General features: G+C 47.8%; 2 protein-coding genes across 3 annotated transcripts in view; one reads left to right on the top strand and one right to left on the bottom strand.

Moving 5' to 3' along the window:
* The window catches only part of GEN1 (GEN1 Holliday junction 5' flap endonuclease), a 67,782-nt gene that overhangs the window by 23,639 nt on the left and 30,180 nt on the right, over positions 1–13,963 (bottom strand). The window contains exons 5-6 of one of the 2 annotated variants that reach the window (XM_069728127.1): positions 8,357–8,467; positions 567–640 (exon numbers count right to left, since the gene is read on the bottom strand). In XM_069728127.1, the coding sequence (XP_069584228.1) occupies positions 567–640; positions 8,357–8,467 (185 nt within the window). The remainder of the gene's footprint in view (positions 1–566; positions 641–8,356; positions 8,468–13,963) is intronic. The other variant, XM_069728128.1, reaches the window with a different exon arrangement.
* LOC138680939 (piggyBac transposable element-derived protein 4-like) lies at positions 9,051–11,147 on the top strand. The gene is made up of 2 exons (XM_069768140.1): positions 9,051–9,151; positions 9,229–11,147. The coding sequence occupies exons 1-2, from the start codon at positions 9,093–9,095 to the stop codon at positions 11,045–11,047; spliced, it is 1,878 nt and encodes a 625-aa protein (XP_069624241.1). The 5' UTR covers positions 9,051–9,092; the 3' UTR covers positions 11,048–11,147.

Raw genomic sequence — 13,963 nt, 5'->3', positions numbered from 1 at the left:
TCTTTCAGCGTTTTTTCAAACCATACAAAGCAATGTTCATTTATGGGCAGAAAGCGTCCTGTGTAATCTGAGCAAAGTCCTAACAAGGTGGAATTCTGGATCAACCAAACCAAAATGGGTATCCTCATCACAGACTGCTGGGATCCCTAGCTATTTCCAGCACAGGTTCCTTCTCATCCCCAGATCAGCCCTGGTTTCACTTTTAGGGGTTCTGAAAACAGCCGAGTGCATGTTGTATACGTTCTCATTTTAGAAGAAGTCATTGATGGAGCTCCATGAAGTCACAGACTCAAACAAATAAGGAAAAAACAGAAACATTAATCCACAGTTCGGCCTCCAGTGAGATTTCAGACACTTGTCAGGAAGGGTTTGGGTTCTTCTGTGGAGCACTGGGCAGGTTCCGACCACACACTGATGGCATCTCCTTCCACGCCGATGGTGGAGATCAAAAGGAGTTTTCTGTTTTGTTTTTTTTAGGTAAATTTCCTCCACAATGACGAATAAATGTGATATATATTGAGAAAAAACAATATTCTGGTGAAGACATAAGAGAGAAGCCATCTTACCTCTGCAGAACACTCTCCCCATTTAGGGACTTCATGAACTTCATGGCCAGTTCTCTTCCAACACCAGGCAAACCCTTCAAATACACAAGAAAACATGGATGTAGCCCTATAGTTCTCCCTTGTGGTGGGATCAGCAACTTATCGAAGGACGGTCCCTGGACACGACCGACGGTCCCTGGACACGACCGGCGGTCCCTGGACACGACCGGCGGTCCCTGGACACGACCGGCGGTCCCTGGACACGACCGGCGGTCCCTGGACACGACCGGCGGTCCCTGGACACGACGGACGGTCCCTGGACACGACGGACGGTCCTTGCACTGCCGGCGTCTTCTGTCTGAACTCCTCACGGCAGCACTCCTCGCTTTTTTGCTCTGCAGTGGGCTTGCAGAAGCGTCTTCTTCTTGTGCCACAAATTTATGCCTCCAAAACATTTAATAAACTAAAAAAAGTAGAAAACCCCTTAAAGCATCTATCTCTAAATGGTGTCAATAAAAACTAATAAATGGAGTCACTGCAAAAATCTATCTGATATGGCTGTACTCACAAAAAAGAAAAATGTTCTGGATCTTGGAAAAAGGGGAGAAAAAAATGAAAATACAAAAAGGAGGGTGTGGCCTGAACGTCCATGTGAGCGGACGTGTGACAGAGCGCTCCCGCTGCTAACGCTGAATTTATCCTGATAAGCCGCAGCTGAGCGGCGATTCAAGGCGCTTACCGGCTGCAGGAGAGTCCCGGGAGTGCGGCGGTGAATAGAGGCGGCCCCGAGGTCAACAAATATGACCAGAAGGAGGCAAAGGGATGCAGGAGCCGGCGAGGCTGGGACCGGCCAAGATGGCGCCGACGCCAGGGAGAAGGCGGAGAAGGACAACGCGGCATGCCAGAAGAGAATGGCGGCGGCGGCAAAGCTCCAGCAGTTTGCTAGAGTGGAGGCCGCAGGGAGCGCAGGAAAAGCAGAGGAGGACGCCGGAGCAGACACAGACACAGAAGGAGAGGAGGAAAGCCCAGCAGAGGAGCAGGAGGTACAACAGGGGAGCAGGGATGGTGACATGGCGGTGGTAGTAGGGGGATCTGAAGATATGGAGTCAGGAGCAGAGCCCACCCTTAGAGATGTTTTTGCACTGGTATCATCATGCAAACAATCCCTGACCCAGCAGCTACAGGAGGTCAAGGGGGATACAGCCCAGATAAATGCAGCCCTGCAGAAGATTGACAAACGTGTGGGGGCTGTGGAGGAAAGAGTGAGCACGGCAGAAGACCATATAGTGCAGCTGCAGAAAGCGGAGAGGAAGTTTACTCAAGCAATATCGGAGCTAGCTGCCAAAAATGAGGATCTGGAGAATAGGTCCAGAAGAAATAACATTCGTATAGTGGGTGTCCCTGAAAAAACTGAGGGGAGGAATCCCACGGAGTATATTGAAAGCTGGCTCCTTGAGACTTTTGGTGATGCAGCACTGACAAAAGTATTTGCGGTAGAAAGAGCCCACAGGGTCCCACCGAAACCACCTGTCCCTGGAGCAAGTCCCCGTACCATGCTTGCCAAAATCCTAAACTACAGAGACAGAGACACTATCCTGAGGAAGGCTAGAGACATGACGGATCTGACAATTGGAGGTCAAAGAATTGCTATTTACCCAGACTATTCCGCCCTGGTGCAGAAACAACGGATGATGTTCACGGGTATCAAGAGACGGCTGAGGGAACTGGGAGTGCAATACTCCATGATGTTTCCGGCACGACTGAGAGTGGTAGCGTTGGATAAGATTCATTTTTTCCAGACCGCCGGAGGACACTACCCAGTGGATAGATCTTAACGCTAAAAAGCTTAAAGGGAAAGGAGATTGAAAATGTGGGGTGGGTTAGTCGGGAGGTATTTTACTTCTTTCAAAAAGGGGAAAAAGAGATGGACTGACAGTACATTGGTAATTGAAATGTGAAGGTTGGAGGGTGGAGCTGGGCATTACGCAGGGAACGCACTGGGAGTGCTGATGCGGCGGAGAAGTACGAGGGAGGAAGGGGGTGCAGCGTACTAAAAGTTTATTTAGTTTCTTGCAGTTGTAATTTAATACAGGTTGAATTATTTTGTTCTTCTAAGAATTGCGCCGAATTCTGTTATAAACGGTAGCGGGAGGCGGAAGGTTGTATTAACAAGAGTGTTCGCAATGGGTGATGGTGCCCCACTCTTGATAAGAGGCAGAATGTATAGTATTGGGGGGTGTGGGGGAGGGGGGGAGGGGTAAGGGTGGGGAGGGAAGTTAGACAGCTCAGAACTGGGAGTAACGACATAACTAAAGATGATGAGTCACATAATAGGGGACCGCTTTAAGATATTGAGTTGGAATGTGAGAGGTCTGGCGGATAAGTATAGGAGAGCTGCGAGCTTGCAGTATGCGAAGGATCAACGGGCCTCTATGATATGCTTGTTAGAGACGCACTTGATACAGGAGAAAGTGGATGTACTGAATAGACGGTGGATACAGAAAGGGTATCATTCTACCTTTTCGACGTACTCAAGGGGTGTGTCAGTGTTGGTGCCGGTGGGAGTGCAGTATGAAGAGGTGAAAGTATGCGTGGATGCTGAGGATCAGTATGTGGTGATACAATGTATATTGTATGGAGTGAGATTGTGTGTTGTTGCAATGTATATTCCACCTCCATATTCAAGTAAGAAGATCAGGGAGGTGTTGGAGAAGGTGGAACGATGGGAACCACTACCACTCTTAATTATTGGGGATTTGAACAATATCTGTGACGACTTTTGGGATAAAAATAAGAACACCCAGAACAGGTCGGAGGGGCACACTACAACATTTGGTACCTATGTGCGTGAAATAGGCATGATTGATCTATGGAGAGTTAGACATGTTGGGGAGAGAGGGTACTCGTGCTACTCACCGGCACATGCTACGTTATCCAGAATTGATATGGCGCTGGGTAACTGTCTGATGGACACAATGGTGGGGGAGGTGCATTATCTGCCGAGAGCTCTTTCGGATCACAGCCCAATTGAGGTAGAGGTCAGGCTGTTGGGGACACGGACCGCAAGCGGGAGAGAATGGAAGATCCATCCTAATTGGTTACAGAGCATTGACTTGGAGGGTATAGGGAAGGAGGTGACGGAATTCTTTGCTTTAAATGATGGGAGTACAGATGCCCTAATTGTTTGGGATGCAATGAAAGCGTACCTGAGAGGGCTACTATTTAGAGACATTAGTAGGTGCAAGCGGAGGACAAGGGAGGCGGAGAGAGTGGCGGTGGAGGAGCTGAAGGCTGCAGAGGACGAGATGGTAGTGCTGGGGACTTCCGAGGCAGAGAAAAGGTTGAGAACAGCGCAAACTCGTATGGAAAAGATTCTGCTGGGAAAAGCTGAAAGGAAGCGGGAGTTTCAGAGGGTGACTTATTTTCAGGAGGGAGAAACAGTGGGACACATGCTATCGGTGGTAGCCGCTGCTCAGCGTAGTACCTCGTATGTACACTCGTTGGTTTCAGATGGGGGGAGAAGGGTATCTGAAACACCTGAAATTATAAAGGTCTTTGCGGACTTTTACACGGACTTATATTCCTCCAGGGTCAATGAGTCAGTCGGAGATACGGAGACTTTCCTTGAGAGTCTGGGTCTTCCGAAATTGAGTGAAGAGGATAGGGTGAGCCTCGATGCCCCTATCACCGAGGAGGAACTGAGTTGGGCGCTGAAGTCTATGGCCAATGGGAAGGCACCTGGGGTTGATGGGTTACCAGCCGAAATCTATAAAAGTTTGGGGGAAGTGTTGATTCCCAGATTAAAGTTAGTACTGGAGGAGGCTGGATGCCAAGGGTATCTCCCAGCATCTATGAGGGAGGCTATTATAGTGGTTATTCCGAAGGAGGATAAGGATCTGGGGAAACCTGAGTCATATCGGCCAATCTCTCTGTTAACCATCGATGTCAAACTCTTGGCCAAGGTGTTAGCTTCCCGTTTGTCCAGCGTCATTGCTAACCTTGTACATCCGGATCAGTCCGGCTTTATGCCTGACAGGTCTACAGCGGTTAATCTGCGGAGGCTGCATATGAACCTGCAGCTGAAGTCTGACAACTGAGGCCGAAGGGTCATTGCATCCCTGGATGCCCATAAGGCGTTTGACAGTGTGGAGTGGGGATATCTCTGGCGGGTGTTGAAGTGTATGGGTATTGGACCGCAATTTGTGGCGTGGACTCAACTGTTATATTCACTACCAACAGCTAGAATTAGAGTGAATGGGGAACTTTCTCAGCCTATAAAGTTGGCCAGAGGTACGAGGCAGGGTTGCCCACTGTCGCCCCTTCTGTTTGCCTTAGCTGTGGAGCCACTGGCCGCCAAGATACGACAGTCGGATGAGGTCCCTGGGTTCAGATATGGTAGTGTTGAGGAGAAGATTGCGTTATATGCAGATGACATCTTACTGTTCCTGGCGGACCCGGATGACGCCTTGAAAGGGGCTATCGAGATCATTGGGAAATTTGGAGCCTTGTCGGGACTGAGGATAAATTGGGATAAATCGGTCCTCTTTGAGGTGGATGGGGTGGAGGAGAGCAGAAGTGAACCATTGGGAGAGGGGCGGCTTAAGGTGGCATCCCTTTTCAAATACCTGGGAATATGGATCTCGATGCCAGTTACAGAGTTTTTGTATAGGAATTTGACTCCTCTCATGGGCGCCCTTAAAGCAAAAGTAGATGCGTGGAATAAATTGCACCTATCGGTGGTGGGTAGGGTTAATCTCATTAAAATGGTTCTGATGCCCAAAATACTTTACGTCCTACATAATGCGCCAGTTAGGATTCCACGGGGGAAATTCCGGCAGATTGATGCTCTTTTTAGAAGCCTGATATGGGGGAGGCGGTACCCATGTATTCGCCTGGAGACGCTTCAGCGACCCAAGGATGATGGAGGATTGGCTTTACCCAATCCTGAGTTATATTTTCTTGCAGCCCAGAGCCAGCATTTGAAGGGCTGGGCGCGGGAGGCGTCTACCAGTGCGGTACAACACTTGATGGAGAAGGTGACAAACCGACGACCGGTGGCACAGTGTCTGGAGGATGGCTCCTTGGGAGTTTTGGGGAAATTGTACCCAACTATGTTTTTGATACATAAATTATGGACCAGACTGCGACAGATTCGGGGGGTTACGGGGCTGACTAAATTTACACCGATATGGCTTAATAATAATTTGGTTGAGTTTGCGGCTCTTGGTGTGCTGGCAGAGTGGCAGGCCAAAGGAATCCACTTGGTGGCTCAGATAGTTCAACAACGAGGATTAAAGTCCTTTTCGCAGCTGCAGGGGGAGTTTGGATTGAAACCGACTGGGGAGTATCAATATGCTCAGATGAAACACGCCTTTAAAGCTCAAAACAAGGGCGGTGGTATTGAGATCCAGGAGGACATAGTTCTGGAATACGTGTGTGGGGAAGGGTCCACAAGGGGAGTCATTACCACCCTTTATAAGGACCTTCTGCATGCATATTTGCTAGACTTCCCTCTAAAAGCAAGAGCGAAATGGGAAAGAGATTTAGGCCCAATGGAGGATGAAACCTGGGAGTCGGTGTTGGAATGGGTTCCACGAGTGTCACTGAGCGAGCCGTATAGACTATCGCAGCTGTACATCTTACACAGAGTCTATAAATCACCGGAAGTGTTGTACAGAGCGGGGTTGCGTGCTGATTCTGAATGCCCGAGATGTAGGACTGAGAATGCAGGAATATACCACATGATGTGGACATGTCCAAGACTGGTTGCTTTCTGGCTGGTGGTGATGAGTCGGGTGGAAGGGGCGTACAAATGCAGAGTGCCGAGAGATCCGATAGTGTGTCTACTGGGATATGTAGAGGAAATTAGAGTGGATAACATCTGGAAGATAGCAATAGCTAGGCTATTATATATGGCTAGGAAGGTGATAGCAAGGAACTGGATCAAGGAGGAGCCGCCTACAAGGGGGGAATTCCTGAAGTATGTTAAACATGGTCTCAATCTGGAAACGGGGGTCTACAAAAGACGTGGGAAAATAGAAACGTTTGAAAAAATGTGGTCTCCGTGGCTCGAGCTGGGATGAGTAGTTATGGGAAATGGGAGGATGAGGGCCTCTGAAAGGAAGAGAGTGCTAGAGGAACAAGCGGACACAAGTGAGTCAAATGGCTCAAAGAGCCATCAATACTGGTAACAAAAGTATAACTGGGAAGGAGCTGTCAGGGGAGGGGGAGGTCTGGGATTTGTTGGGATTGTTGGGGGTTTGGAAAATGTTAAAATTTTGTAATATACTGGAAAATGCATAAAATGTATTGTTCATGTTTGCTTTCAATAAAAATTTATTTAAAAAAAAAAAAAAAGAAAATACAAAAAGGAAAATTAGGAGCGTCCCTAATGAGCTAAGGTTAGAAATTAGGAACTCAAGCAATAAAGTGGTCTCTCTTCTCCACTCCGCAACTACACAGGTCTGTAGTAATTGTCAATGTGCACTAATGACCTTGACACGGTCCTGTCTTTGGGATTCCTCCAGTGTCAGCAGATGGGACCTGCAGCCCAGGGGAATTCAAACTTGGGAGCTCTTTGGTATGAAGGTGTTGGCCATTTAGCACAGGTATGAGAGCTGCAGCAGATTGGGGCCAGATGTCACCGGACGCCATCTGCATTATACGGCCAGGACCTGGCACCAGAGACGCAGAATCATCCCCGGCACTGAGCCTACACGTGAAGAAGAGAGAACGTCTCATGTGCTATGGACATAGACACCTCCTCCAAAGAATGAGCATTATGTGACCAACCTCTTGACCAGGGGTCATTATGATCAAGAGGCACAATCACACACACTCAGATCCTGAGAGGCTGCTGCATGACACAGGGAACCAAAGCGCGCCAAAGAAAGGATCCCGGTGCCATCCAAGGGCCCATTCAGGACCAGGAAGAAGGACGGTATCACATCAAAGATCAAAATCATCAAAACTGCCGGGATTGTGGATCCCTACATGATGTTAGCATGGAGGATTAGACCAGGACATCAGGCTGCTAGTGGATAGCTGCACGTGGGTAGCCTACCGTGGGTAGCCTATCGTTGGAAGCCCACCTTGCAGTGTAGCAGTTTTTTCCCAGAGCGCTTCTTTAAGTTCCTTAATATAGTAAAATGATGGCAAAAATTGAGCCACATAGAACCTAGCTGCAGCAGAAGGCATTGGGCCCCTCGCTGCTGCAATAGATGCGGTGCCCCTCTGTGATGAGGCGGCAGACGCGGCGCCCCTCTGTGATGCGGTGGCAGACGCGACGCCCCTCTGTGATGCGGCGGCAGACTCGGCGCCCCTCTGTGATGCGGCGGCAGACGCGGCGCCCCTCTGTGATGCGGCGGCAGACTCGGCGCCCCTCTGTGATGCAGCGGCAGACATGGAGGCTCTCAGGGCAGCCAGTTACCCCTATAACAGCCACACTGGTCTCTCGTACATAGCAATGAAAGCCTTCGAGAAAAAAGGGAGTTCTCCGAGAAATCCAGAATAGCCAGAACACGTCCTGCCTCACATACTCCACTCTCTTCCCTACGTCCGCTCCCAGGTGCTGCTGATGCCGAACATCGCCAGGACTTCATCTGCGGCTGTACACAGAGGAGGGAGCAGGAACAGCGGGCTCTGGCAGTGTATATCGGCTCCTGTGGCAGTCAGTGGAGGTATAGGGGAAATTCTGCACTCCACAGCAGCCAGCGAGCGGAGTGCGAGGATTGGCTGCAGCGCTGCGTATAGATGGTGCACTTATCTGCATCAGGTGTATATTCTATATACTGGACGGACGTTGGTCTCACTTTTGGTACATAATCGCATCCCAGGAGGATTGCCAGGCCGACCAGCGACTCCCGATCCAAACCAAGCCGGTGTTCAATGGCGGAGACGTCATAGCAGTCCACGTGTGGATCCTGGAACAGAGTACGGAATCCATTATATTCCATTTTTTACACTTAAAGGAATATTTCCATCTTAACCCTTGTCAGGCTGCATAATTTTACAACCTTAACAGGCTGCATAGGTACAATTGTACCTTCACATATACCTCCTCTGTGGGAAGACTTTACTTGGTTTCAGAAACTAAAGTTCATTCAGCTACAAATGTTATGCTGATATCTATTGTTCAGTGTTGTTACTGGTCACTTATGTTGCTGTCAATTAAGTTAATTCAAACTGGGAGTGGCTTCTACTTGTCTTCCTGCCTCCCTCCTCTCATTAGCCATTTTGCTGTTCATCTCATTGCTGTGAGCACACATTTCTAGGCTTGTGAAGTCTTCAATTTCTTGGAAACGAAGGTAGGAAAGTCTCACAGCATCTAACAGCCAGTTATACCTTTATTCTCATTATGTGGGGACAGAACAGTCAAATTGTCTTTCAGCCTGGACTTGGCTTACATATATTTTGTATGAAACTTATCACTATAGGTATAATTTTTATACGAAAAATGGATAATAATTAGTATCTACATATTGTTTTACGATGTTTTATTTATATTCAGCACAAAATACGAAGCCAAAATTCATCTAGCAAGTCATCATGAGTGATAGTAATGCTGGATCTAGTTTCCGCCATAATCCAAGAAAACGTGTTTGCAGGTTAGTATAATTTTGTGAAAAGCCAATAATGTAGTATTTCGGAAAATTATTTATTTTACATTTTTTCATATTTACAGATTTACGTCTGACGAAATAATGCGAATGCTAGAAGAATCTGATTCTGAGCATGAGGATGAACCATATGTTCCATCTGATGATGAAAACTATGTACCACAAGTGGATGTTACTGAAGAAGATTCAGACATTGAACAAGAAATGGTCATAGAGCATGAAAATGAATACGAATCAGACGAAAGTGTTGAGGATGATTCTGTGCCTCAAAGTGCAGGCGACATTTGGACTGCTAAGGATGAAACTCAATGGTGCAGTAATCCACTGCCAAATGCACAAACAAAATCTCGTAATGTCCTACGACAAAGAGGTGGCCCTGCAGCAATCAGCAACCTATATACAGCAAAAGAGCTATTCAAGTCCATCATGACTCCCGAGATGTGTGACATCATATTACGGGAAACGAATCGAAAGGCCAAGAGAGTTTGTGATGCTTACAACAACGAACTGGTACAACGTTTTCCTGATTCTTCCAAACGGCCACCACAAAAAACATTCAAGCAATTTACTGAAACTGAACTTCATGCATTTTTGGGCATACTGATTGCTGCTGGTGTGCACAGAGCCAACAAAGAGAATCTGGAGGAAATGTGGAATGTTGCTGCTCTGCCTCTTATACGTGCAGCCATGTCTCGTGACCGCTTCAAGATGATACTCAGATTTATCAGGTTTGACAACGAAAATACACGTGCAGAACGTGTGCAAACAGATAAAGCTGCACCAATACGGGACATCTGGACAATGCTGAACAGTAATCTGGAGAGAGCCTACAAGCCATATCATTGTATCACCGTCGACGAGCAATTATTTCCATTTAGAGGTCATACTAAATTTACCCAGTATATACCTTCAAAACCAGCTAAATATGGCATAAAGATTTTCTGGGCTTGTGACTCATCAAATGCCTACCCTTTACAAGGTCAGCTCTACACTGGGAAACCAACTGATGGTCCTCGACAAGTAAACATTGGAGAACGAACAGTATTGGACCTAGTGAGCTCGTATAAAGGCTCTGGAAGAAATGTCACCACCGATAACTTCTTTACAACCATGGAACTAGCTAAGGTATTGAACTCCTGGAACATGACACTAGTTGGTACAGTGAGAAAAAACAAAAGGTTCCTACCTAACAACATGCAGCCTGCCAAAGAAAGGCCTGTATACTCGACAAATTTTGCCTACAATCATGATGCAACAGTCTGTTCATATGTACCAAAGAAGAACAAATCAGTCGTGCTTCTATCATCTATGCACATGACGGGAGAAGTTGAAGAGACACTAGCAGCCAAGCCAGAGATAATAAAATACTACAACATAACAAAAGGTGGCGTTGATGTTATGGATAAAATGTTGGGAGAGTACACTGTGAAACGACGAACATCACGTTGGACTTTGGCATTTTTCTACAATATGATTGATGTCAGTGGGTTAGCATCCTACATCATCTACAGAGAACACAATCCAAGCTTCAGGGCAAAGGATCAACGAAGAAAGTTCCTGAAAGATCTCGCAAATCAGCTGTGTATGATTGCAATTGAAGATCGTAGTACAAACAAAATGATAATGAGAAACCATTTTCTTCGAGGTGCAGTAGAAATGGTGCTTGGACGATGCATTGTGGTAGCATCGCAGCCAGCAGCTGGCCCCAAAATACCTCATGGTAGTCGTGGACCCTCCCCTGTTGTTGGTAGTTGCTATGTCTGCAGAGACCTGAGGCGAAAACAACGCAAGACTAGAAAGTCTTGTGTGGTTTGTGTGAAACCCATTTGCGATGAACACTCTGTAGCAAAGCCAACATGCATTACTTGCAAAGAAAATCAATAAAAAAAAGTTTCTTACATTTTCTTTTATAATGTAAATGAACAGTTTTTTACTTGTTTATAATAGTTAAATAGCATTATCATTAAAAAAAAATTTATGCTTTTTCCCTTGCATTATCTTCATTCAAAATATATGAGGTACATTTGTACCTATGCAGCTTGTTATGGATGCAAAAAGATCTCGACCCCTTATCTCGGAAGCGGGTGGAGATATTTTATTGAAATTTGGCCAATATATTCTGGACCAAAAATGTAGAGATGTCACGAAATTTCAGCCCTCTACGTCTTTTCAAAAAAAAGTTATTGCAATTTTAAAACGGAATAGTTACAATTGTACCTATTCAGCCGGATAAGGGTTAAAGGGGTGATGGAAATATTTTTTCCAATCTGGGCTCTACTCCCTCTGTCTGGGTCCAGTGCGGAGTGTTCACCGCTGTTCTACGTGTCGGTTACTGCAGCCAATCAGTGAGCTCAGTGGATTTGAACAGTTTGATCCATGCTGGGCGGAGCGACTAAGCAGAGACTCATCACTGGACCAGGGGAGGGTGAGTAAATACCTCTCTTTTATAAAGCAACTGTAGCCATGGGAGAGGGGTTTTCCGAAACCAGGAAACACTTTTATAATTTATTGGACATGGCACTTTATGATGGAAGGGGTCCCAGGGTTATGTCAGATACTTTGAGGCATCTCCTGCACAACTTGTTGACAGGAACAATACTGTGCAGAAAAAAAAATATGGAAAAAATCCACAGCAATAGTTAATCTAGTTTTCAATCTGATAATTGGTGGGTGATCTGGTAGTTGGACCCCCATCCGAGCGATGTCATATTGTGCAACCCCTCTGAGTACCTAGGAATAATGTGACTCCCCCAGAGATACAGTATATGAGAAATGCACGAGGAGCAGAGAAGAGGGTCAGGCCACCATCCATTCCTATGGCGCAGATTCTAGGGAGAGCAGCGAGCTCAGCCGAACTGGACAGGAGTGAAAGTGTCAGCAGTCCTTATGGGCGATACAATAGTGCCCCCTAGTGGAACAGTACAGAAATGAAGCGCTGTTTTGCAGAGCCAAATACAGCCTGGACAGAGGAACAGGGAGGTGCAGGCAGCCAGGAGGAGGTGAGGGGTGCAGGGGGTCACACCATGCGACCTAGGAGGAATAGAAGGAAGTGAGGGGCATCAGGGGGTCACACCGTGCATTGTAGGAGGAAGTGAAGGGTATCAGTAGGTCACACTGTACGACCTAGGAGGTGAGTGGTGTCAGAGGGCCACACTGTGCGATCTAGGAGGAGGCGAAGGGCATCAGGGAGTCACACTGTGCGATCTAGGAGGAGGCGAAGGGCATCAGGGAGTCACACTGTGCGATCTAGGAGGAGGTGAAGGGCATCAGGGAGTCACACTGTGCGATCTAGGAGGAGGTGAAGGGCATCAGGGAGTCACACTGTGCGATCTAGGAGGAGGTGAAGGGCATCAGGGAGTCACACTGTGCATTGTAGGAAGAGGTGAAAAGTATCAGGGGTCACACCATGCGTCGTAGGAGGTGGCGAGAGGTATCAGGAGGTTACACTGTGCTTTGTAGGAGGTGTAGGGTATCATGAGGTCACACCGCGAGACCTAGGAGGAAGTGAGGGGCATCAGGGGTCACACTGTGCGACCTAGGAGGAGGTGACGGGTATCAGAAGGGCACACCATCTCACCTAGCAGGCAGTAAGAAGTATCAGGGGGTCACACCATTTGGCCTAAGAGGAAGTGAGGAGTATTGGGGGGGGGTCACACCATGCGACCTAGGAAAGGTGAGGGGGTATCAGGGGGTCAAACCGTGTGACCTACGAGGAAGTGAGAAGTATGAGGGTGTCACACCATGCAATCTAGGAGGAAGTGAGCGGTATCAAGGGGTCAAACCGTGTGACCTACGAGGAAATGAGGAGTATCAGGGGGTCACACTGTGCATTGAAGGAGGTGAAAGGTATCAGGGGTCACAATGTGCGACCTAGCAGGAGGTAAGAGGTATCAGGGGGTCACACCGTGCATTGTAGGTCAGGGCAGGGGTATCAGGGGGTCACACCATGTGACCTAGGAGGATATGGGCAGTATCAGGGGGTCACACCGTGTGGCCTAAGAGGAAGTGAGGGGTATTAGTGGCTCACACCATGTGACCTAGGATGAAGTGAGGGTATCAGGGGGTCACACCATGCAAACTAAGAGGAAATGAGCGGTATCAGGGGGTCAAACCATGTGACCTACGAGGAAGTGAGGAATATCAGGGGGTCACACTGTGCATTGAAGGAGGTGAAAGGTATCAGGGGTCACGCTGTGCATTGAAGGAGGTAAAAGGTATCAGGGGGTCACACCGTGCATTGTAGTAGGAGGTCAGGGTCAGGTCAGGGGTATCAGGGGGTCACACCATGTGACCTAGGAGGATATGGGCAGTATCAGGGGGTCACACCATGTGACCTATGAGGATATGGGCGGTATCAGGGGGCACACCGTGTGGCCTAAGAGGAAGTGAGGAGTATTAGTGGCTCACACCATGTGACCTAGGATAAAGTGAGGGTATCAGGGGGTCACACCGTGCGACCTAAGAGGAAATGAGCGGTAACAGGGGGTCAAACCGTGTGACCTACGTGGAAGTGAGAAGTATGAGGGTGGGTCACACCATGTGACCTAGGAGGAAATGAGGGGTATCGGGGTCAAACCATGTGACCTAAGTGGAAGTGAGGCGTATCAGGGGGTCACACCGTTCCTTTGTAGGAAGAGGTGATGGGTATCAGGGGGACACATTGTGCTTTGTAGGAGGTGAAGCGCATCATGGGGGTCACACTGTATGACCTAGGAGGAAGTGATGGGTATCAGAGGGTCACACTGTTCCTTTGTAGGAGGAGGAGAGGGGTATTAGAGGGTCACAATGGGCGACCTAGGA

Source organism: Ranitomeya imitator, chromosome 5 (assembly GCF_032444005.1).
Source record: "Ranitomeya imitator isolate aRanImi1 chromosome 5, aRanImi1.pri, whole genome shotgun sequence".
NCBI lineage: Eukaryota > Metazoa > Chordata > Amphibia > Anura > Dendrobatidae > Ranitomeya > Ranitomeya imitator.
The sequence above is the reverse complement of the archived record's forward strand: the minus strand, read 5'-3'. Positions and strand labels throughout refer to the sequence as shown.

Coding starts and splice junctions, on each gene's coding strand:
- LOC138680939 (XM_069768140.1), top strand. CDS start 9,093: ATGAGTGATAGTAATGCTGGATCTAGTTTCCGCCATAATCCAAGAAAA. Junction 9,152..9,228: donor CCAAGAAAACGTGTTTGCAG/GTTAGTATAATT, acceptor TCATATTTACAG/ATTTACGTCTGACGAAATAA.